Source organism: Mus caroli, chromosome 6 (assembly GCF_900094665.2).
Source record: "Mus caroli chromosome 6, CAROLI_EIJ_v1.1, whole genome shotgun sequence".
Taxonomy (NCBI): Eukaryota; Metazoa; Chordata; class Mammalia; order Rodentia; family Muridae; genus Mus; species Mus caroli.
In genome coordinates, this window is record NC_034575.1 from 108246885 (window position 1) to 108269683 (window position 22799).

A 22799-nucleotide genomic window follows, 5' to 3' on the forward strand; every position below is an offset into this window, starting at 1 on the left:
TGTGTGTGTGTGTTGCCTCTGTGTGTGTGTGTGTGTGTGTGTGTGTGTGTGTGTGTGTGTGTGTGTGTGTGCCTGGCGATCTTGGAGGCCAGCAGAGAGTATCATCTCCCCTGGAACTGGAGTTACAGATGGTTGGGAGCTGCTTTGTGGGTACTGGTCCTTGACAAGAGCAGGCTCTTTAACCACTTAACCACTGAGCCATCTTTGCAACCTCCCAATGGGTCGCCTTTTGACCCATTCATTATCACCACACCAAAGTAATCCTCCTGAGAATGTGAGCCCTGTTTAAACTACTTCCGGGAACTAGACCTGGGGGCTGTGGTGGTTTCAGTGAGGTGTCCCTATAAGGCTTTGGTACTTGAATACTTGGTCCCTGTTTGGAGGCTGTCTGGAAATAATTAGGAGGTTGGCCTCCATGACAGAGTATGTCACTGGAGGTGGGGTTTAAAGATTTCCAAAACATCACGTCACTCCTAGTGTGTTCTGTGTCCAAGCTCTTTGAAACTGCTCCAGGTTCCTGCCACCTGCTCTGCTCTGACATCATGTACTCTAACCTTCTGGAGCCAGAAGGCCCCAATAAACTCTTCTCTAAGTTGCCTTGGTCACTCTGGTTTATGACTGCGAGAGAAACCTAACTGACACAGTGGCATTCACCTGTAATCCCAGCCCTTACCAGCTGAGGTCAGAGGGTTCTTTGAGTTCAATCTACCCAGGGATACGCACCAGGACCCTGTCTCAAAAACAAACGATTCCTGCCATGGGTGGTGGTATACACCTTTAACTTCTGTACTCGGAAGGCAGAAGCAAACAGTGTCCTCGGTCAGCCTGCTCCACACAGTGAGCTCCAGGCCAGCCAGGGATACACAGGTAGACCTTGGTCTACCCACCTCCAAATAATTAAATAATCCTTCCACCACTCTTAACTCTGAGCTTTTTCAGACCCTTGTTGACCCCCAGGCTTGTCTCTGACCCCTCCGCACCTCACATTTCCTGCTTCACCAGTCCTCGCTGCTTTCAGTCTCCCGGGGATATAATCCACCCAACCTGTCACTCAAGCTGCTTTCTCTTCCACTGTGGCCTGCCTGTCTCTCGTTCCCACACAGTAAGATTTCCTCTGGATACGTGCATTCCACCAGAAGCCATGTTAGGTACCGCCCCTAAGAGCACCCACAAGAAGCTGGCATTCAGCAGAGCCTGCTATGTTCTGACATGCTCATCTCCATCCAGATGCACTTTTAGAACAAGTCATTGTGTGCAGTATGTGGTCCACATGTGCAGCTCACATATGTGCCCCCAACCACCTGACCACGCCCTGGAATGTGGTGAATGTCGTAATTCTCATATCTACAGTGTGGATTTTTATTTTCTTCCCTTCGCGTATGTGTTCTAGAAAGAGATATCCTGGTTTCCCTAAGTCCTCACAAAAGAGTGGAGCATTGTTACTGTGGTCAGAAGACTGCATGCAGAATCAAGACTGTGCCAGAGGGAGTATCCAGACTGCCGCTGCTGCTGTCTCCTTTTGCCGTGTCACAGAACCCCAGTTTCATTTGCGTTGGCAACGTGCCCAGTTAATGTTTCTAGCCTCTTTCAGTTACATGTGCCAGGTGACTCAGTTCTGTGGCATTTCCAGGCAGCTTCAAGTGGCTCATAGATCAAATGACTGGAACACCAGCAGCTAACCTAGGCTATGAGATACTTTTTTAAAATTAATTAATTTATTAATTTATTGGGTTTCTCTCTCTCTCCCTCCTCCCCCCACCCCCGTCTCTCTCTCTCTCTCTTTCTCTCTCTCTCTCTCTCTCTCTCTCTCTCTCTCTCTCTCTCTCTCTCTCTCTCTCTCTCTCTCTCTCTCTCTCTCTCTCTCTCTCCCTATGTAGCCCTGGCTAGTCTGGAACTGGATATATAGATCAAGCTAGTGCCAAACTCACAGAAATTCACATGCCCCTGCCTCCTAAGTATTGGAATTAAAGGCCTGTGCCATCATGCCTGCCTCCCCCTGCCTTTTTTTTTAATTTGTATTTTATGTGCAAGGGCATTTTGTCTGCATGTATGCACGTACTACAATCACATGCATGCCTGGTGTAGCAGGTATCCTGGAACTAGAGTTGCAGATGCTCCTGGATTCTGGAAATTGAGCCCAGTCCTCTAGAAGAGAAGCCCTTGCCGGTCGCTGCTGGGCCATCCCTCCAGTGCCAACCCCACATCTGTGAGCAATGCTTGAGGAAAGGTGATGGCTACAGGGGACATGCAGACAGGACCCGGGCTCCTGCTCCCAACATGGGCCATGGTCACACTATAGAAATACCCAGACATTTTTTTCTTTCTTGAGACTAGATCTCTTCATGTAGTCTAGTATGGCCATGAATGTATAATCCTTCTGCTTCAGTCTTCTGAGTTCTGAGATCACAGGTATGTATTACCAAAGTTGGTTTGGTTTGGTTTGTTTTTTTTTTTTTTTTAAGCTGTGGTAAAAAGAAACTGTCATTAAGTCACACTGAACATTAGCACTCCATGAATATACAGCCATTGATATGAATGAAGGGTTGGGTTGTATCCCACCCATGAGGCCCTGGGTCAGGAATCAGAAGCAGCAGCTAGCATGGGTGATATAAATTGTGTCTTTATTTGAACACCATTCCACCTGCACTGAAGCACAAATCCAGCAGCAGAAGGGGGCGGGACCAAAAGAAATGTTACCAAATTGGACAGTGAACATCAAAGACTCATTCAGACAGAACTTACTAGTGGGGCACAGACAACACCAAGCTACCCTAACACACAGCACAGGTCCTTGGAGGACTGCCAGCCAGAGTCCTGGGATGGCTGGTGGCTCCTGCTCTCTTCTCAGGAATACCTCCTGTCCCACCCAAAAGCTAGCTCTGAGCCAGACAAGGGCCCCCAGAAGCCTCTCATGCTAGAAGGAGTCCAGCCCTTCCAAGAGGGTTTCCCTTTTTCGGTTCATACCAGAGGCTGGAGAAGGACTAGTCCCTCTGTGCTCAAGAGGGACTCAACTTGTAGAAGCTTCCCCGTCCTCCCAAGCACCATCTGCAAGCTGCCATCTTGGCTCTTGCAGGCCCCAGAAGGATGTTAATATTCCCGGTATCCTCAGGCCCTTGGGACAGCTTTTCTCCATAGCTCTGGTTCTTAGGGGGCAGTGTTCTACTTCCCTCAACCCCAAGGACTAGTCTAAACAGTGCTCTGGAGCAGAGGCTGGACCCCATTGAAGCTACAACTGCTTTCTCCTCTCCCCTCTCTGTCAAGAGCAAAGAAATCCGCTAACACCAAACACCAGCCTCTCCATCCAGTCACAAATAGCTGAGGATTTTCAGGGACCCGTCAGGAAGCTCTTGGTGGTGATCAGAAACAGAGATGTTGATATCCATAGCCTATCCTTCCCCAAAGGCTAACGCCAGCTCCCCGCCCTAACTGTCTCACGTCAACTGCCAGGAGGACAGTTAGAGCCTCACCTGAGTTCTTGGCCGAAACATCCATTTTCTTTGTCCCTAACTCTTCTAAGCCTTCAAGACCACACTTTGGTTCCCATTACTCCCTCTCTTCTTTCCCCGCGCTACCCTGGGGCTCCTGCAGACTGCAGACCTCAGCCTGCCAGCCTGAAACTCCACACTGCACCGCTGGGCAGCAGCTGGTTGGCTGGAGGGTGGCGAGAACACTGGTAGATGACTCCTCAGAGGGAACTCATGCCCTTCCTCCCCATCATCGTGATTAGCCCACCTCTAACACAGCCTGGCCTGCTTGGTCCCTTATACACACACAGTTCTCTCCAAAGGATCAGAGCTGCCGCAGACTTACAGCCCCTTGGCCTCTAAGAAGTCAATTCTATCCTGTCTGCCAAAGCACAAAGGATCCCCCCTGGGCAGCAAGTGTTCTTAGGAAAACAGGCTCTCCAAGCACACACATGGCTGCCCTCCTCAACCCTTAGCGTTTCCTCTTCACACACACACCCACTACCTTCTTTCTTCTCTACATTTTGTTCTTGCTCACTGTGAATTACACCTTCATTTCCCACCTCCCAGGCTTCTTCATCTGCTGCCCACCCATGGACAACCCATTCTAGTTCTTCACTTCTCCATCGTTGCGTGTGCCTCTCCAGATCTCTCTCTCTCTCTCTCTCTCTCTCTCTCTCTCTCTCTCTCCATTCCTCCCTTTCCATGCCTGTCACCTGTCTCCTGCCTCATCTTTACTTCACCAGCTTTGCTCCTGCCCACTTCTCAGTCACTCACTCACTCTTGCCCCTCTCGCCACTACCTGGACCCTCCCCTCTGGTTTGAAGCCGAGGATCTGACTTCCTGCTCCCTTCTCCTTCTGACAAGGCTCCCCCGCCCTCCCTATCCATTCTCAGTCTCCTGGCTACCTGCTGAAGATGACTCCAGTACTCTGGCTCCAGGGAGGGACCAGGTTGGGACAAGAGCTGGGGAACACAAGGGCAGTGGCCAAAGCTCGGGAGGAGGTGTCTACCCTGGAGGAGAGAGGAGAAAATGTGGAGATGGGATCTGGAACGTTCCAAGTGTCAGGAATTCTGCCAGGAACCAGCATCAGATTCCAGGGAGGGTCCTGCTGGGGCAGCCTTGGGTCATGGGCCTGGCTCAGGAATCCTAACTCAGCTCCAAGTCCTCTGAAAATGAACACAAGGACAGCAAACTCATAGACTAGCCGTACTTCCTCTCTGGCGGAGGCCTGTGTAACACAGGGAAATGGGACGCCTCTTGGACAGCCTATAGGAGGCACACATTCCTCGACACAAGGACCAGGCAGCAGGCCGTGTCCTCGGAGACATTATGTTTGATGACGTTCATCTGCCACCCCTCCACTGGAGACTGGAGGCTTTTCTATGATTAGATGGCTCTGCCAACCAGATCCATAAGGTAACCAAAGATGGTCAAAAACTACAACAAAATAAAAAACAAAACAACAACAACAACAACAACAACAAAAACACCTGGAATCTCCCTCTTTTTTCTCTCTGCTAAGGGGGAGGGAGGGGCCCCCCACTGCAGGAGAAGAGAGATCTTCTCATCTGCCCTTTCCTAACACATGCACACACACACACACACACATACACGCACACATACACGCACACACATACTCACGCATACACACACATACACACATATACACGCACACACATACACGCATACACACACATACACGCACATACACACACACACTCATGCACACACACCTACCTCAGCTCCAAGCACTGCCCATGAGGTTGCAGACCCTGGGCTTATCGCAAGGCGAGAAGTGGGCAAAGAGGAGAAAGAGGCAGGGACAGGGTAACAGGGCCTGGGGTGGGGACAAGGGTACCCTGTTCAGAGGTGACCTGCAAGTTCAAGTTAGGCAGAAAAGTATCAAAGACGCAAGACAGTCTCTGCCCTTGGCAGATGTCCAGGGTGTAGGAAGCATGAGAAGGAGAGGGGTAACCCCTAAGTCCCCACCTCTGTGCCCCCTCTCCACAGCCACCAACCCTGACAATGGGCCTGAGAAGTCTATGCTGTACAAAACAGGCCAGGCTCGAGGGGCCAGTCACCAGTGAGATATCCCAGTAGGGAAGAGGCCAGACCAGCCTCAGGCTGGGACTAGCTGCCTCCTCCCACAGCCTCCAGAGCCCGTGTCTCCCCCTCAGACTCTGAGGTGATGAAGGACTACCAGCAGCAGGAAGGAAGACCCTATCCTTTCCCCCTCAGCACGGCTCAGATTCTTTTGAGAGCTGGGTGCAGGCTTGAATGATGGAGGCAGAGGAGGCCCCGTTGGGGGGCTGGTGGCACCTGGAGCTTTGTGGCAGATGTGGTGGGACCATCATCAGCGAATAAAAATAAAGTAGGAAAGAGTCTGGCCCTCCTGGGGCAGTGTGTTGAGTAAGTCTCTTTAGGCGATCAGGACTGGCAGGCAAGGACGCAGCAGGCAGCCCTGCACACTGAAGGGGTCCAAGGAGATTGCGCGGCAGAGCGTCCTTTCCCTGGGGATCCCCAAGGACCTCCAGCTAGTCTACACAGGAGAGAAGGAAACCGAGGGACCAGAGAGGGAGGCCCAGGCTCCACTAGGTCCAATGGAGGCGGGGCCAGACTCAGGCTCTCAGGATCTCAAGGACTCTGCCTTCTGCCAGGCTGCCACCTAGCCCCTGCCTCTCTTCAGAGCCCGGAGGTCCGTGTGCAGCCAGTTCGAGATTTGGGTCTGGAGCTTGAACGCAGGAATGAGAGGGCAGCAGACGGGATATGCTGAGGTCAGGCCAACTCCTGGGCTATAAAATCCCGGCTTTCAGGGTCCCTGTGTGTGAGCAACAGGGCATGGTAGGACTCCCCAGCCAGACACATCACCTCCTGGCCGCAGCACGGAACTTACTGTAGTGCCCACGAAATCTGTGGGAGGAAGGGAGGGGAGAGGAGAAAGAGAGAGGGAGAGGGAGAGGGAAAGGGAGAATGTTAGAGCCTGTGAGGTCCCAGCTGCCCCCTCAGCCACTCCCCAAGACACAAATGGCCAGAAGTGACTAGAACCAAGTCCTTGAATGACAGGTCAGCCTTAAGCATACCATTAGCTCTCATGTGTGAAATAAAGACCATCTCCCACTCCACAGGGCCATTCTGAAGGGTCATAGCAAATGCCTTTGACTTGGAACTGGCCTACAGTGTCCACCTCCATGAAGCAGTTAAGGATGCAGATGGGTGGAGCTCCCCCACATCACTAGTGTGGGGAGTTTTATTGGGCAGGAAGGGGTTGTTTTTAACTCTCTTGTATCCTAGGCTGGCTTTGAATTTACAAGGTAGCAGAGGCTAGCCTTGATCTGATTCTCCTGCCTATGCCTTCAGAGTACAAAACTTACAGGTATACACTACCATGATTGGCCTCCCATATCATTTTAACAATGAGCTGTAGCTGGGAAAGTTGGCTCCCATCTTAATCTTAACCCTTAACAAGAGGCTGAGTGAAGCATAAGGCTTGCCACAGGTATGGGGGCAACCTGGGCTACATAGTGAGTTCCAGTGTATCCTAGTCTACAAAGCAGAGCCATGTCTTTCAAGTAAATGAACTTGTGAGGGAGCCATGTGGGAACAGGAGAGAGACACTGAATGGACCCATCATCCACTGAGAGATTCATCCATCCATTGCCAGGGTAGCATCAGAGAATCCACATAGGCTTAGCCTTGCACTTCTGGAAGTTGCCACCAGGGGGTAGGTCCTGACCTCAAACCAAGACCAAAGAACCTACATGATGGGAGGGATCTGTCAGAGTTTTTAAGGTCAGATTAGCAGAGAAATGTCCCAGGAAGCTAATAAAAGGGGACAGAAAGTCTCTAGCCTGGCTGAGTTGTAAGATAAGTAGCGTGTCGTCGAACCTTGGCCTCCCTGAGCTCTAAGATAGGTAGTGTGTTGTCGAACCTTGGTTCTGGACTCGAACCTGCATTCAAGCCCTGACTTCACTACTTAGATGACTTGGCGCAAGCTCTCCCTCCATCTGCACACCATCCCCTCCCCCACCCTTGTTCTCACCTGTAACCCGGTGTTCATAATGCCTGCCTGCAGAGGCCTGTTAGAGCTGACCGTTTTGAGCATCCCCCAAGTACCAGACCCCAAGTACCAGACCAGCCGCCTTGCAAACACAAACTTTCCCCTCAACGTGACAGTCCTGGGAGATGGATCTGCTCTCATCACCCTGGTTTTATGAAGTATGGGAAACTGAAACTCGAGGTCAAGTAATTCCTAGGCTTAACCCACTTCCACTCTAGTCTGTGCTCACCATTCAAGAAAACTTTAAGCACAACACTGAGGTCTCCTGCTAGATGAGTAGACACGCAGCTGTGTATGTTATCATTTAAGCTCATTGTATGGTGAGCAGAGACCGTAAGAAATGACTGTAAGGAGTGGACAAGCTAAGCATAGGTTGAACGGCGGGAACCACTGCTCTGAGATTTAGTCTAAAGACTGTGTGCCCATACACACAAGCATCCACCACAATGCCTCTCTCAGAACTGGTGGTAGGCTGACATTAGGGCCAGAAGACTCTGCTTGGCCTCAGCCCTTTGGAGGTTATCTGGCACTGTTATTATATTTTATATCTGAAGGCCCCAAGGGAAAAAACTTGTGAATATGTGTGTGGAGGTAGAAGAAAGATGTTCACTGTAGTGTCATCAGGAAACCTCAGACCTTCCCTAATAGGAAGAAGAATAAAATAAACTACCATTCAACCCGTGCGATGACGTGTGTGGGTACCAATCCGCTAAAAGCAGTTAACCTCTGAGAGTCTGGCTTTCTGTGTAAATTGTTTCCTGTTGTTTTGAGACAGGATCTTGATATGTGGCTCAGGCTGGCCTTGAGATCATAATCCTCCAATGCCAGCCACAAGAGAACAGGGGTTATGCAGGTATGCATGACCGAAATTGTTTCTTTTTCTTTTTAATTAAATGAAATTTATTATTCATGTCTGTGGAAGAGAGTGAGGTTATGTGAGATCAGAGTACAGCCTGGGGGTTGGTTCTCTCCTTCCACGACGGGGTCTAGGCTTCAAACTCAATTATCAGAGTTTCATAACAAGCCATCTTGATGGCCTAAATTATTTCCTTGTTGTATTTTACTGTTACTTGATATATGCAATATGTAATACACCAGTCATACAGCATGGTGTAATAAATTTGTGAATGGTACCATTCAAAGCTGTAGCTGTTGATAATTTGCATATAGCACAAGCCCCAGTCTCACACCCTAGGTTCCTCCCCTTCAGACCCAATCCCAGATGACCACCCTCCCAGCTTCTGTATTTATCTTTTTAAAGATTACTTTTGCCGGGCATGGTGGCACACACCTTTAATCCCAGCACTTGGGAGGCAGAGGCAGATGGATTTCTGAGTTTGAGGCCAGCCTGGTCTACAGAGTGAGTTCCAGGACAGCCAGGGCTACACAGGGAAACCCTGTCTCAAAAAAACAAAACAAACAAACAAACAAAAGATTATTATTAAAATTTTATTTATGTGTGTATCTCTGTGTTGGTGTAAGTCACATGTGTTCACACAGATGCTTGTGGCAGCCAGAAGAGGGCTTTGGCTCCCCAGGATCTAGAGTCAACAGACAGCTGTGAGATGCCCAACCTGGGTGCTAGGAACCAAACTCATGTCCTCTAGAAGAACCACACATGCTTTTCACCATTGAGCTCTCTCTCCAGCCCCATTATTTATTTGTTTTTAATATATATTAAATACATTGTTTATAAATGAAAATATATTAAGTATATATTTAATAAATGTAATATATTTAAATATATTATATTTTAATGTATCATTATATATTATATAAAACAAATTATATATATGTTATATAATATATATGTGTGTGTGTGTGTATGTATATATGTATATATGACCTGGTGTGTTGGTGTAGGTCTGTAACCTGAATACTTGAAGTGTGATTATAGGAAGATTAAGGCTATCTTTGATTATATAGTGACTTGAAAGCCAGCTTGGAGATGCTGTCTAAACAACAACAAAATGTGTGGGAATGGTGGCTCTCTCCTGTAATCCAAATACTTAGGAAGTTGAGGCAGGAAGAGTGCTGTCAACTTCAAATCCAGCCTGGTATGGAGTAAGACCCTATTTTTATTTTTATTTATTTTTATTTTATTTTTTGGTTTTTCGAGACAGGGTTTCTCTGTATAGCCCTGGCTGTCCTGGAACTCACTTTGTAGGCCAGGCTGGCCTCGAACTCAGAAATCCACCTGCCTCTGCCTCCCAAGTGCTGGGATTAAAATAAATGTGTGAGCCACCACTGCCTGGCAACTTCCATTTTTTAAATTTTTATTTAAGCCATGCATCCCTTATTTCTGCTTGGTTTGGGACTTAATGAACACACTGCTCAGTCACTTCTGAACTTACCTTTTCCCTCTCCACATATAGTTTCTCAGTCACCTCTGTGCCCTCACTTCACAGGGCATGGGATGATGAGAACCCACAACCTTTGAACCTCAGCCTGTTTGCTTATTTTTCAGGTTCTCTGTGCGCATGCGTGCATGCTTGAATGAGTACATGCTTGAATGAGTACGAGTCTCTCTCCCTGTGTGTGTGTGTATGTGTGTGTGTGTGTGTGTGTGTGTGTGCGTGCGTGCGTGTGCGTGTCTGTAGGCCAGGGGACAAATTTTCCAGGGTCTCTTTCCACCTTGTGGATCCTGAGGATCAAACTCAGATCATCGAGCTTAGCATGAAGTGCCTTTTTCTGTTGAGCCATCTTAATGGCCTCTATGTATACCTTTTTAAATGATTTATCTTAAGTGTATGGGTGATTTTGCTTGAGTGTATTTATGCGCACTATGTGTACAGCGCCAGAGGAGGCCAGAAGAGGATGTTGAATCCCCTAGAACTAGACTTAAAGATGGTCCTGTGGCTTCACGTTGATGTTGGGAATCAGCCCAGGTCCTCTGGAAGAGGAGCCAGTGCTTTGAACCGCCAACTCCCTGTGTGTAATTTTTGCTTCACTCCTTTTATTGCATCTGTGGTTGCCCTTTCCTGCCTCACAGCAGGCCTTGCCCTCTGGTCCACACACTTGCCTTTGTTCTCCTGTTTGAGCTCCTCCTGCAGCAGGTCCGTCTGCCGGTTGCCCAGCACGAAGGCGAGGAAGGACAGGATGAGCGCGTTGAGGATGCCGATGATGGCCAGAATGTACGCCCAGCGCACCGAACAGTCCCCCAGGGAGTACTTCCCCGTCTTGGCCCCGCACATGTCCCGGATGGTCTCAGCATCCCAGCCATCAGGGAAGATCATACAGCCCAAGACGAGGCACAGGGCTGGCCATCAGGAGCAGGACCCACACCGACGTGGAGTAGGGAGGAAAGAGAAGGCATTATTACTCCTTAGAAGAGAGACGGTGGGTGGGGGCTAGGTCCTGAGAATTCCCCCAGCCCCATCTACCAATCTGAATGTTTGATAACTACTTTTCATGCATTGGGAGAGCGACGTTGACCCAAAGAAGCAGAAAATGGAACCCTCGACCTCTCCTGCTTCACCTTGCCTTTAGGGAACATGAAAATATCAATGCTAGGCCACGCCCCCTGACAGCTTCTTGCTCTCCCTCACCCCCCATCCTCATTACTCCCGTTTTTATGAGTTTGTCTTTGGTTTTTGGTTTTAATTTTGTTATTCGATCAACGGTAGCTCACTGACACTTTGCATTCGTTCAAAGATGCTAGGCAAACAGACTGCAGAGGACTGATGGCTGGGCCAGCCTATAGATTCTCCACTTCTAGCTGTGATTGGGAGGTAAGAGGTGCCAGGCTTATGCGTTCTGTGGAATAGGAATCATGGTGCTTCAGAGACATTTAGCAAAGTGCCAATTTGTTCAATCTTTTCTGTGGGCCTACTGTCTGTCAGGCACTAGAGCAGGGCTCAGGGAGGCTCTTGGATCTGTGACTCATGGAGTTTACATAGGAGAAAGGAAGGTTGCAGTATAGGTTTTAGGATTTAAATGTTGCCCCAGCTCTCTGATAGCTTTGTGAGCCTCAATTCCTTTATATTTGTGCCTCAGTTTCCAAATCTGTAAAATGGGGGTGATTAAGACTATCATCAAATGACTGTAAAGATGACAGGGGGCCTCAAAGTGTTTTGCACAGTAACTTCCATATAATGTTAGTTGTCAATATCAAAACTAGTTATAACAAGTAGTTGCCGATCTTGCCGAGGTTCTGGGTTCTGTTCCCAGCACCCAACATGGCAGTTCACAACAACTGTATTACAACACTTCCAGGAGATCTAACACCCTCTTCTGGCCTCTGTAGGTACTGCACACACATGGAACACATACATAAATGCAGGCAAAACACTCACACAGAAAATATAATAATTCAAGGTCATCTTCATCTACACAGTTACAACCCAGCTTGCCCAACAAGACACCATCTCAAAAAAAAAACAGACAATAAACAAACAAAACAAAAACCCTAGTCATAACAAAAATAATAATTACACAAATAAGGAAATAGTTCAGTAGGTTTCAGGTGAGATAGATAAAGGTAGAAAGGGCAGGCCAGGATGACCCTGTAAAGATAGTTCCTTCATCCAATCCACCCACTTGGGTTAAACTACCAAACCCTCCCAACACCAGCCTAGGCTGGGAGGGGGTGGGGCAAGTCTGAGCCAATCATCCCACTGCGTTCCTTTGGAAACAGTGGTTGTCTTGTCTATGAGTGGCACAGGGCCCCACAGCAGACCAATCAGAAGGACCAGGCTCAATGGGCAATGGAAAATACTTGCTCAGCTCAGTCCCTCTGCAGTATTTAGGTCTGCAGCTTGCACAAAGCTTTTTGAGCTGTATGACCTTTGACTCCTCCAGGCCCAAGAGCTTAACCTGGATATTAGACGACATTAGGTGATATTAGTTTAGCTGTTCTCAGTTCTGTCCACTATATGTGGCCCATCCAGTCCCCACAATGGGAGAGGGGTGAGGGCTTTGACACTCCTCCCCCCATCTCCAGTAAAAGGGAGTGCTCCCTACACTCCTCTTCCCTCCCCAGAGTTCTGCAAGTTGGATTCCATCCCACACCCACCCATCCTCCGTGCCTGATGTAATGTCCCCAACAGCACTGTCATCAATCTCTCATTCTACCAGGGCTGCCTTCAGTATCTTCAGAGACAGGACCTCCCACTGTGATGGGCATAAAAGAAATCTCCAGCTCTGCTGCAGAACCAAGCCAGGAGAGCTAGAGAATTAAAGTCTGAAGATGCACCTTGGTGCACAGATAGAGAAACAAGTGCAGACCCCACCCCAGGGCAGGGGGAGAACAGGAGCCAGAGGTTAACCCTGGAAGCTTCAGGCATCCATGGGCACTTAAATTTGATATTGTGGAAAGCAGAAAGTAGGCATGGGACTAAGCCCTGAGGTGCTCAATCATTGCCACGGAGCAGGGAGGAGTAAGAGGAGGAAAAGGAGGAGGAGACTTGGATGTCATTCTCCCTAGATGCCCTTGATTTGTCTCCTCATTCCTGGGCTGAGGAGCTCTAGCAAAAGGCAGCAATGGGACTAGGAGCTTGCAGGGGACCAACAGACACACACGATCCCTTCAGTTGCTTCCCAGCCTTCCTCTCCCTAGGTGCCAGAATGGCTGGCCTCGCTGTTTTTGCTCGCTCCTGGTGCATCCTCATCTCCATGGAAACCACTCCTGTATCCCGGAGCCCTAGCTTCCTCCGCCTTTCCAACACGGGCACTGAGACCTCAGTGAGATGTTCTTCCCTGTGCTTTCGAGTTCTCTCTCTCTCTCTCTCTCTCTCTCTCTCTCTCTCTCTCTCTCTCTCTCTCTCTCACACACACACACACACACACACACACACCTCATTTCTCTCTGCTGGTCTCTCTTTCCCTCTTTTTCTTTGCCTTTGTTTCCATCTTTTCCTTTCCTCCCTCCCCTGTCCCTCCCTCACTGTGCTCAAGTCTGAGCTTCAACCTTCCTTTCTTCTTTTTAGTTAACATTTGACCTCTCTATTCCTTTTTTCTTCCATCTCTGTATCTATCCCCCCATCCTTTGTGTTCTCTCTCTCCTCTCCCTCTCCCTCTCCCTCCCTCTCCTCCTTCTCCCGCTCCCTCTCCCCCTACCCCTCCCTCTCCATCTCCCTTTGCCTCTGCCTCTGCCTCTGCCTCTACCCTTGAACATCTCACAAATAAATTTCTGAAATCCTTGACCCCATCCTGGGCCCACAGGAGCGGTGTGTCACAGACACAGGCAGGCATGGTGTCTATCTTCAGCATGAAAGGAGGCGTAAAATCAAGTCACCCACTGGCTGTCATGTGTGCGAAGGGCTGTCATGTGTGCGAAGGGCTGTCTCAAAGGAAACAGACTGGGAACAGAGGCCAGAGCATCAGGGGCAGCTGGAGAAGACTGAGACAGCCTCCCTACCTCCTTGGCTCTGAAGAACACCAGATGATGGCTATGAGGCCTTAGGGGCTTCTCTAGAAATGGGAGAGAACCAGAGGTCAAACTACTCAAGAAAAGCCAGACTGAGATGGGTTCTCTTAGGTCTGGAGGGAGAGAGGGGCAGAAGAAGTCAGCCTCACCCAAGCCTCTCAAGTATGGCTATGGTGTACCACAGACAAGACAGGCTTCAGCACTCACCTGCCTGATGAGCTCACTGAGGTCTGTGGACTGTGAGCCTCTTTCAGAAGTCAGATGTTGGTTGAAACATCAGCGGCTCCTGAGTCTGATACTCAGATGCAGGGCAAGCAGGTGGCAAGGACTCACAACCTTCCGCCTACAGACTTTATGGCAGAGACTGCCCTGTCCACTGTTGGCTGCTCTGCTGCATCCCTGGCCTCCACCCACGAGATCATAGGAGCAAATAGTTACTGTTGTATTAAAAATCCCTCAGAACATTTGAGAACGAGATTGCTTACAAAAAACCACTGGTGTAGAGGTAAAGGTCCTGGAATAGACCAGTCATTGACCCTAGAGTCTACTGGTACCCTGGGATGCAGGCAGCCTGGAGGCATTATGACAATTTTAGATTGATAATATCATACTGGAGTGTAGCCCCAGTGTTGTGTAGTAGTGGCAAAGTGCTTGCATAAAGCCCTAAGTTCAGTACTGCAATAATAATAACAATAGTAATAACAACAGCAGCAACAATAATAATTTATCTTTAACAATAACACTGAAGATGGGTATGATGACCCACACATATTACCCCAGCACTAGGGACAATAAGGGAAAGACATGAGAATGAGGGTAGCCTAGACTGCATTGCAAGGCCTCTGTCCAAAGATAAACAGTACTGAGCGTTTAACTATAGACCAGAGTGCTAAGCTCCTACATTGTTTCACTGTCTCATTTAATCCTATAAAAAAAAAAAAAATAAGGGTTTGCAAGATGATTCTGCAGGTAAAGATGCTTGTCACGCAAGCCTGGTGACCTGACTGTGATTCCCAGATGGAAGAGAAAACTGACTCCACAAAGTTGCCCCCTGACCTGCACGTGCAATCTGAGACACGTGTGCCCACACATACACATCATGGTGGTATGCACAATAATAAATATTTTTTCGTAATCTATGAGGTCAACAAAGACATCACTTACGGATGAGGGAACTGAGGCTCAGAGCGACAGAGTCTCTTACTGAATGTCACCCAGCTGGGAACAGACAAACCCTGTATTCAACCCCAGACAGGTACTTCCTGCTTATCTTGGGACAGACTCCTTCAAGTTGTTTAATTCATTTAATGTATATGTGTGTTTTGCCTGCCTGAACATATATGCACTGCTTGTGTGCCTGGTACCCATGGAAGTCAGAAGAGGCTATCAGATTTCCTGGAACTGGATGTGAACTGCCACGTAGGTGCTGAGAACTGAACCCCGATCCTTGGCAAGAGCAGCCAGTGCTCTTAACCACTGGGCCATCTCTCAAGTCCCTTGACTATACTTTCTGTTTCCTTTTTCTTCATGTATTTCTCTATCCATCCTGATGCACAGAATATAAATGTAAGGTCAAGGAATCTTGCAATCAGTTTTAGCAATGAAAAGAAGGGTCACATTCTAGGAGCGGGGGAGCAGGAAGCTGAATGTTATTAACAACTTCAGCAACTGTTGTACTGCTTCTGGGCTGCCTGATTCTTGGACATTTGTTTTAACCTAAGAGTCTGGAATCAGGGCTGGAGAGAGTTTGGTGCTTAGCACCCACACTGGGCACTTAGAACCTTCTATTTACTCCAGCTTCATGGATCGTATGCTGTCTTCTAGTTTCTGCAGGCATCATACACAGACACACATACATACACACACACACACGCACACGCACACACAAATAAAATTAAATCTTCAAAAAATTAAATTTAATTTAAAATTTTTAAATTAAAGTTAAAATAAAATTCTCAAAGAGAAACTAAATCTTAGATGACTAAACCATACTTATTTAAGGTCTTCCAATTGCACACACACCCAGTTCTAGCAGATGTAATAATATTCCCTTTAATTTTTAAACATTTTTGGTTTTGTTTATTGGATTTCAAGACTAAGGGGGTTTTGTTGTTTGTTTGTTTGTTTGTTTGTGTGTGTGTATCCCTGGCTTTCCTAAAACAAGCTGGCCTCAAACTCACAGAGATTCACCTGCCTCCACCTCCCAAGCTCCAGGATTAAAGGCATGTGTCACCACACCGGGCCATTTTTGTTTATTAACAAACTTTCAACAGTGTGTCATTGGGGAAGTCCCTTCACCTCTCTGAACCTCTGTTTTATGATCCTAAGAATGGTGATATCTACTTCTCGAGCTACAAGGTAGACTGAGTGGTAACCACCATCAAAATAGTGTTTGCTCTTTTGAGCGTGCTTACCCCTAAATCCATTTACATGTGTTTTCTTGAAGCCGCATCTAGCTGCAAGAGAAGCTGGAAATTTTTTTCCTCTCCTACCCCCTGTCCTCCTCCCCACTTTTGTACATAGTTCTCCCAGTGCATGTACAGGGAAAATACATACAGTGGGTTGACTGCATAGCCAACACAGGTATGGACACGTCTATGACAAGGGAACTTGTTATATGAATGACAGTATTTCCATGCCCTAGAATGTTACTAATTCAATTTCCTTTTCTATTTCTAGTTTATAAATATAGGGGCTTGAATGAATGGTTTAAAAAACTTTAAGCTGGGTAGTAATGGCACACTACTCCCAGCACTTGGGAGGCAGAGATAGGTGCATCTCTGAGTTTGAGGCCAGCGTGATCTACAGAGTGAGTTCCAAGACAGCTTGGGACAGACAGAAACTCTGTCTTGAAAAACCATAAAACAAGCAAACCAACAAAAACAACAACAACAAAATGTTACACTAGGGTGGTAGAGTTGTTTAGCAAGCACAAGTCCCTAGGTTTGATCTCCAGCACTGCAATGTGGATTAATCTTTGTCTCTTCTCTAGTACATACAGTCAATGCTACAACTTTCCCTATTAGCTTTTCTGCTCACAAATCCTGGTGTGTTTTCATGTATTTACAAATATTTCAAAATTCCTGGGATTTGTTTGTTGGTCTGTTTATTGATCTACATGTTGCTTGATAGAAATGGCCGTCTCTGTGCTTTTGAGGCCAGCATGGTCTACTTAGCAAGTTCTAGGAGGCTAGCTTGGTCTATACAGTAAGACCCCATCTTTAAAAAAAAAATAGATAAATAAATAAAGATTTCTCTGATATCCAAATGTTATCAACTCTTTTTTTTCCCTCTGAGACAGGGTTTCTCTGCGTAGCCCTGACTGTCCTGGAACATACTCTGTAGACCAGGCTGGCCTCGAACTCAGAAATCCGCCTGCCTCTGCCTCCTGAGTGCTGGGACTAAAGGCGTGTGCCACCATGTCCAGCGTTATCAACTCTTCTATCTTTCTGTTGCTTCTGGCTTAAGTCAGTTTTGTTCTGAGCGCAGACACAGTGTGGTTTCTAGCTTTGTAATTGTACAACCGTGTGGCTTTGGGTTTAGAATGTGGACTGTCATGGTGAACATTCTATGTGAACTTGAGAAAAATGTATTCCCTGCGGCTGGTAGACGCACTAGCCTCCAGCCAGCTATTGGATCGAGTGATTGATGCTATTGCTGAGTCGGTCATGTTCTGAGGGATTTTCTGGCAGCTGGACTTCTTTTCTTTTGGTCATCTTCCATGTGTTTCAAAACAAGGTCTCATGTATCATAGTCTGTCCTCAAACTCACGATGTAGCCAAGGGGACCCTGAACTCCTAATCCTCCTGCCTCCTGCCTCCCAACAGCTGTTACTGCAGATACCTAAGACCAAGCCTGTCTTCCTTTATTTGCTTTTAATTCCTGTTTCTTTACAACTGAAGTGGGTCCTTGGTAGGCTGCACACAGGTGAGTCAGTTGTTTTCACCCATTCTGAGGATGGTCTTAATTGGCACATTTAGGCCACTGGCACCAGCATGCTTGCTGATGTTGCAAGACTCATACCTACTCTGTCTGCCACGCTTTCCTCTTTGTGCCCTGGTTATTTATGTTTTTAAAAATAAAAGAACAAAAAATGAACCTTTTAAAGAGCCTGGCAGCGATGTCTTTGGAATCCCAGTGCTGGGGAAGGGAGAAAGGGAGTCTCCTGAGCTCTCTGGTGAGCTAGCTTAGTCTAACTGGAGAGCCCTGGTCCCAGTGAGATATCTGATCTCAAAAACAAACAAACAAACAAACAAACAAACAGATGGATAGCTCCTGAGGGATGACACCTGTCACTTATGTGCACACGCAGACAGACAGACACACACACGCGCGCACACACAACTTCTAAGACAGGTCCACCACAAAGAGACCCCCCTCAGCTTTTCCCTTATTTCTCCTTGTTTTGAAGTCATGATCCTCCTGTTTCAGGTCTCAGTGTATCAAGGATAACAAGCAAATACCATCGTGCCAAGCTTTCTGCTTTGTTTTGAAGGTCAATTCCGTGGAGTGCAAGCCTTCAGGATTGAAAATCCACAGTGGAGGAGGACTTGCCAGGCACCCACTGGCCCAGGGTCCAATCACTAACGCTGACACTGAGAGGTCCCAGCTGTTCTCAGCACATCCCAGGGGATGCTGAGGCTTCCACTCACACAGAGTCCCCCGTGCTCCTTCCTCAGCTTCCCACTTGCTACGTGGTCTCTGTTGCTCAAATTGCTCTCTCGGCCTCCTTCTCTGGCTTCTCTGCTGCCCGTTCTGTGATGGTTGATGCCCTGAGATGTTGTTCCCTCTTTTTCCTCACCTTGTCCCTGGGCAACTCTGCTCACACTAAGAGTCATGTGATGTTACCTCAGATTTGACTCCAGACCTTTCTCTTTGACTTCAGACCCAAACATGCAGCCATTATTGGGTTCTCCCCCTTACACATCTCCCAGGGCCCCCAAACTCAACATTTCCCTGAGAGGAGCTCATCTCTCTTTGTCAGAAACACAGCGCTCCTCTGTGAATGCTACTTCAGAGGCTTGGCTACCCACAAAGGACGCTTTGCCCCTGCCTTAGCCTCAGCACACAAACCCAGTGGTCTCCCAAACCGGCTCCGGCTCCTCTCCCTGCTGTTGCCTGGACAGTCACTTGCATGTTGTTTCTCTGTTGTTCCCTGCTCCCTAGGAAGCCTTCTGATAATCCATCCTCCCGGCAGCCACCTGAGCTTCGGGAGCCCACGCCAGCCCTGCTCACTTCCTACTCCCAAAAGTGATTGCCACGGCTTGTATGTAAGACCTACGCTCCAAGGCTGGACGCGGAAGGTTATTGGAAAGCGCCTCCTCCAACCCTCCCCCGCCTTTCACTTCCCCTCCCTCTCTTGCACAGAGCTTCCGTGGCAAAAGCATTAGACCGTGGTCACATCACAGCTATTCACAGTCACAAGCATGTCCTATGTCAGTGCACACACCTGTGCCCACGACACCCTTCCAATGACTCCAAAGAGGGGTGACCTATTTGTTATAGTTCAAACATGTCTCCCAGCATCGTGGATTATAACCCTGAATGGCAATGTCAAAAGGGGCGGGGGAATCTTTCAGAAGTGTCAGACCCTCGCCTCCACAAAGCAGATCCCCACTCAAGTCAGTCCCCTCTGCCCCCAGTCCTGTAATGTCTTCTGCATGTGACTGATCAACACTCAGGCCCTTATCAGCTGGCCAGCTCCTTGGCCGTGCACTGTCCAGCCTCGAGAACCATTCATTAACCAGCTGGGCACACGGCTCAGTAGCAGAGCATGTTTGCCTAGTATGTGTGAAGTTCTTGATCGATCCCTAACACCATAACACATACGCGCTTTTAAAAATGGCTTCATGAGAACAGTCATGATCACCAGAAAAGCAAAAAGGGGGAAATCATGTTATCCAGGCAAGGTAGCACACACCTGTAGTTCCAATGTAGTTTCCAATGTAGGGGGGAAAAAAGGAAAGCAAGAGTTCAAAGCTACCTTCAGCTAGACAATGAATTTGAGGCCAGCCTGGGCTACTTGAGATTGTCATAAACAAACAAACAAACAACAAAGACATACAAATATAGTATGTCCATGACCTCAGAACTCAGGAGGTAGACACAGGAGGATGCCCATGAGTTTGAGGACAGACTGGGCTACGTAGCAAAAGTCTGTCTGAACAAACCAAAATAAATAAATAAACTTCTGTCCCTTACAAATTGCCCATGTAACATCCTGTTTCTGCAGTACAAAGCCAACTCAGACACCATGAGTTTGCTCATTGTATATGACAGGAAACTCAGAAATGATGGGAAAATCCCTAAGGACTCACAATCACTGTGACAACCAGAATGCAGCACCAGGTATCTGCTCCCTCCAAAGGAGCTGGGTGGTAGAGTGAGTCAGGACTTAGGCGTCATCTTTCACCTATCCATTCAACAGGACACTTCTGGGGACATAGTGGCTTGTGCCTACACTCCCAGTACTTGAAAGTCTAAGACAGGGCTGGTGAGATGGCTCAGCAGGTAAGAGCACTGACTGCTCTTCCAAAGGTCATGAATTCAAATCCCAGCAACCATATGGCGGCTCACAACCATCCGTAACAAGATCTGACACCCTTTTCTGGAGTGTCTGAAGTCAGCTACAGTGTACTTACATATTAATAAAAAACCAAAAAACCAAACCAAACAAACAAAAAAAGAAAGTCTAAGACAGGAAGATTGACACAAGGTTCACTGCAGCTGGCCTATATAGTAAGATGCTATCTCAAAAATAAAAAGCACTAAAACCAAAGCAACAACAAAGCAATGGGCACTTACTAGGCACCTACTGTATGCCGAGTGGAGCCTTCTGGCCCAAGACTCCCATTGTGTCACTTAGGCACTGGAGAAGCAATCAGATCTGGGCTGGGGGTGCAGTGGACAAGGCTGGGTTTTTCATCTTTCCCCTTACTTCCCGTTCCTTGTGCCTCATCATTATCAACTACTTTAATCCCAGAGAAGTTTAAGTACTTAAGGGCCTCTTAAAGAATAATGCCCCCATGTTACCATGTTAGGGAGACATAGCAACAACCTCAGCTCAAGCTCTGGCTGCAAGCACCTAAGGCACTGGTCATGCAAGTGAAGGAAGCCAGGAGAGGTGAATGCCCACTCAACTTTTCTAAAACAAACCAAAAAAGTACTTATTTTATTTTAGTATGTTGCCTGTATGAGTATTCTGCCTGCATGTGCATCTGTCCTTAGCTGTGCACCCTAAAGTACCTCTGTGACCCAGTCACTTCATGTGTGTGCCACAGGAGGAGACCCCCCCACTTTTGTCTTTTGAGCTCTAAGATGCTGAGCAAGGTCTGTTACCCAGCATTCCCAGAGCCCAGCACAGTGATGAACAGAGGAGTCCTCCAGGGTCAGTGTGAGAGGGAGGGAGAGAGGCACAAGGAAGTACGGAAAAAGGAAGAGAGAGAAAGCGAGAGGGGTGGGGAGAGAGGGAAGGAGGGAGTCCCTCTCATATGCTAATGTCCTAGCAATGTAACCAAAGATCGCTAAATTTTGTATACTCAATACATATTCAATGTAACTAAACTTCTAGATTTTATTATATGAATAAAATCTGAAACCTATCCAGGTGTGATAATGTGGGCCTGTATTCCCACCTCTAAGAGAGGCTGAGGCAGGAGGATCGCTGCAAGCTAAAATATAACTAGGGCTGCCTATCAAGAGCCTATCTAAATAATTAAATCATTCATTCCCAAAGGCAACCTGAACCAAAGTCCAAGGACGTAGAAAGGGACACAAGTGCATGTCTTGAGTTCCTGTTATGCCCACTCCTGTGACCTCTGATCCCAGAGCCTGTGACCCAGGTGATAGCCACAGCCTGAAGCTGCTCGCCCCTGCATGACACTATCTAGCACTCAGTTTCTGCCTCCCCTGCCAGCCTCTGCACACCAGGTGAAGCCTGGCATGTGCACACACTCACACCTGGCTGAACCGGGGCCAGGTTCATCTTCCTTCTGGGGACAGAGAAGCCTAGGTTCCCACTGTGTGACCATTCAGCTGTTCCTTCTCTCTGAGCATCTTCCTTCATTCATAGCAGAGTCAGGCAAGCCAATAGCTTCCCTCTTCTGCTGATGGCTGACAACTTCTCAAGGCTGGTGGTCATCGCAATGAGTTCAAACTCAGCAGCAAAGCCTTCACAATGGCTTCCCTCAGACTGTCTCAAGCGCCGACCATACATGGGAGTCACAATAAAAACCACTGTTCCATTCTTTCCTATCATCCTTGGAAACAGGTACAATACTTTTTTGCAGATGAGAAAACAGAATTAGAGAGGCAAACCCACTTGTCTGAGACCACATAGCTGGGAAGTATTGGCACATTCCTCTGTCTCATTGTATCTGAGGCACTGGGGGTCAAACCCAAGGTCTCATTCATGGTAGACAGGCAGTGATGAAGATAGATTCACATCTCTTCTACTTTGCTTACTTTGTAGCCCAAACTGTCCTCCAAGTCACCATCTTCTTGCCTGAGGTCTCTCGGGTGCTGGCATGTGCCGCCAGGCAGCAGCTTGGGTCTCCTCTCTGTTTCCTGTGGGTCCCCTCAGCCCCATTTCTGACTCTTGCGGCTCTCACCCATCGACTGTGAATTCATGTCTCTTGTTCCAGCTGAGCAGAGGAAGGTTCTGGACTCATTAGTACGCACACTGAGACTCAGCTTCCTTTCTGTCCCAGACATGTGAGATTGGACAGGCCATTGTAACGGAAGGGTGGGGCAACAGTGTGAAGACATCTGGCATAGAAACCAGCGGACAAGATGGCTTGGGGAGCCGGACGGTGGTGGTGCACGCCTTTAATCCCAGCACTTGGGAGGCAGAGGCAGGCAGATTTCTGAGTTCAAGGCCAGCCTGGTCTACAAAGTGAGTTCCAGGACA

At 47.9% G+C, this 22799-nt stretch overlaps 1 protein-coding gene across 1 annotated transcript in view; it reads right to left on the bottom strand.

Moving 5' to 3' along the window:
• Nucleotides 1–2599: 2599 nt before the first annotated feature.
• Nucleotides 2600–22799, bottom strand: part of Lhfpl4 (LHFPL tetraspan subfamily member 4) — a 27840-nt gene continuing 7640 nt past the window's right edge. The window contains exons 3-4 of the mRNA XM_021165768.2: nucleotides 10547–10783; nucleotides 2600–6377 (exon numbers count right to left, since the gene is read on the bottom strand). Of these exons, the coding sequence (XP_021021427.1) occupies nucleotides 6277–6377; nucleotides 10547–10783 (338 nt within the window). The 3' untranslated portion in view covers nucleotides 2600–6276. The remainder of the gene's footprint in view (nucleotides 6378–10546; nucleotides 10784–22799) is intronic.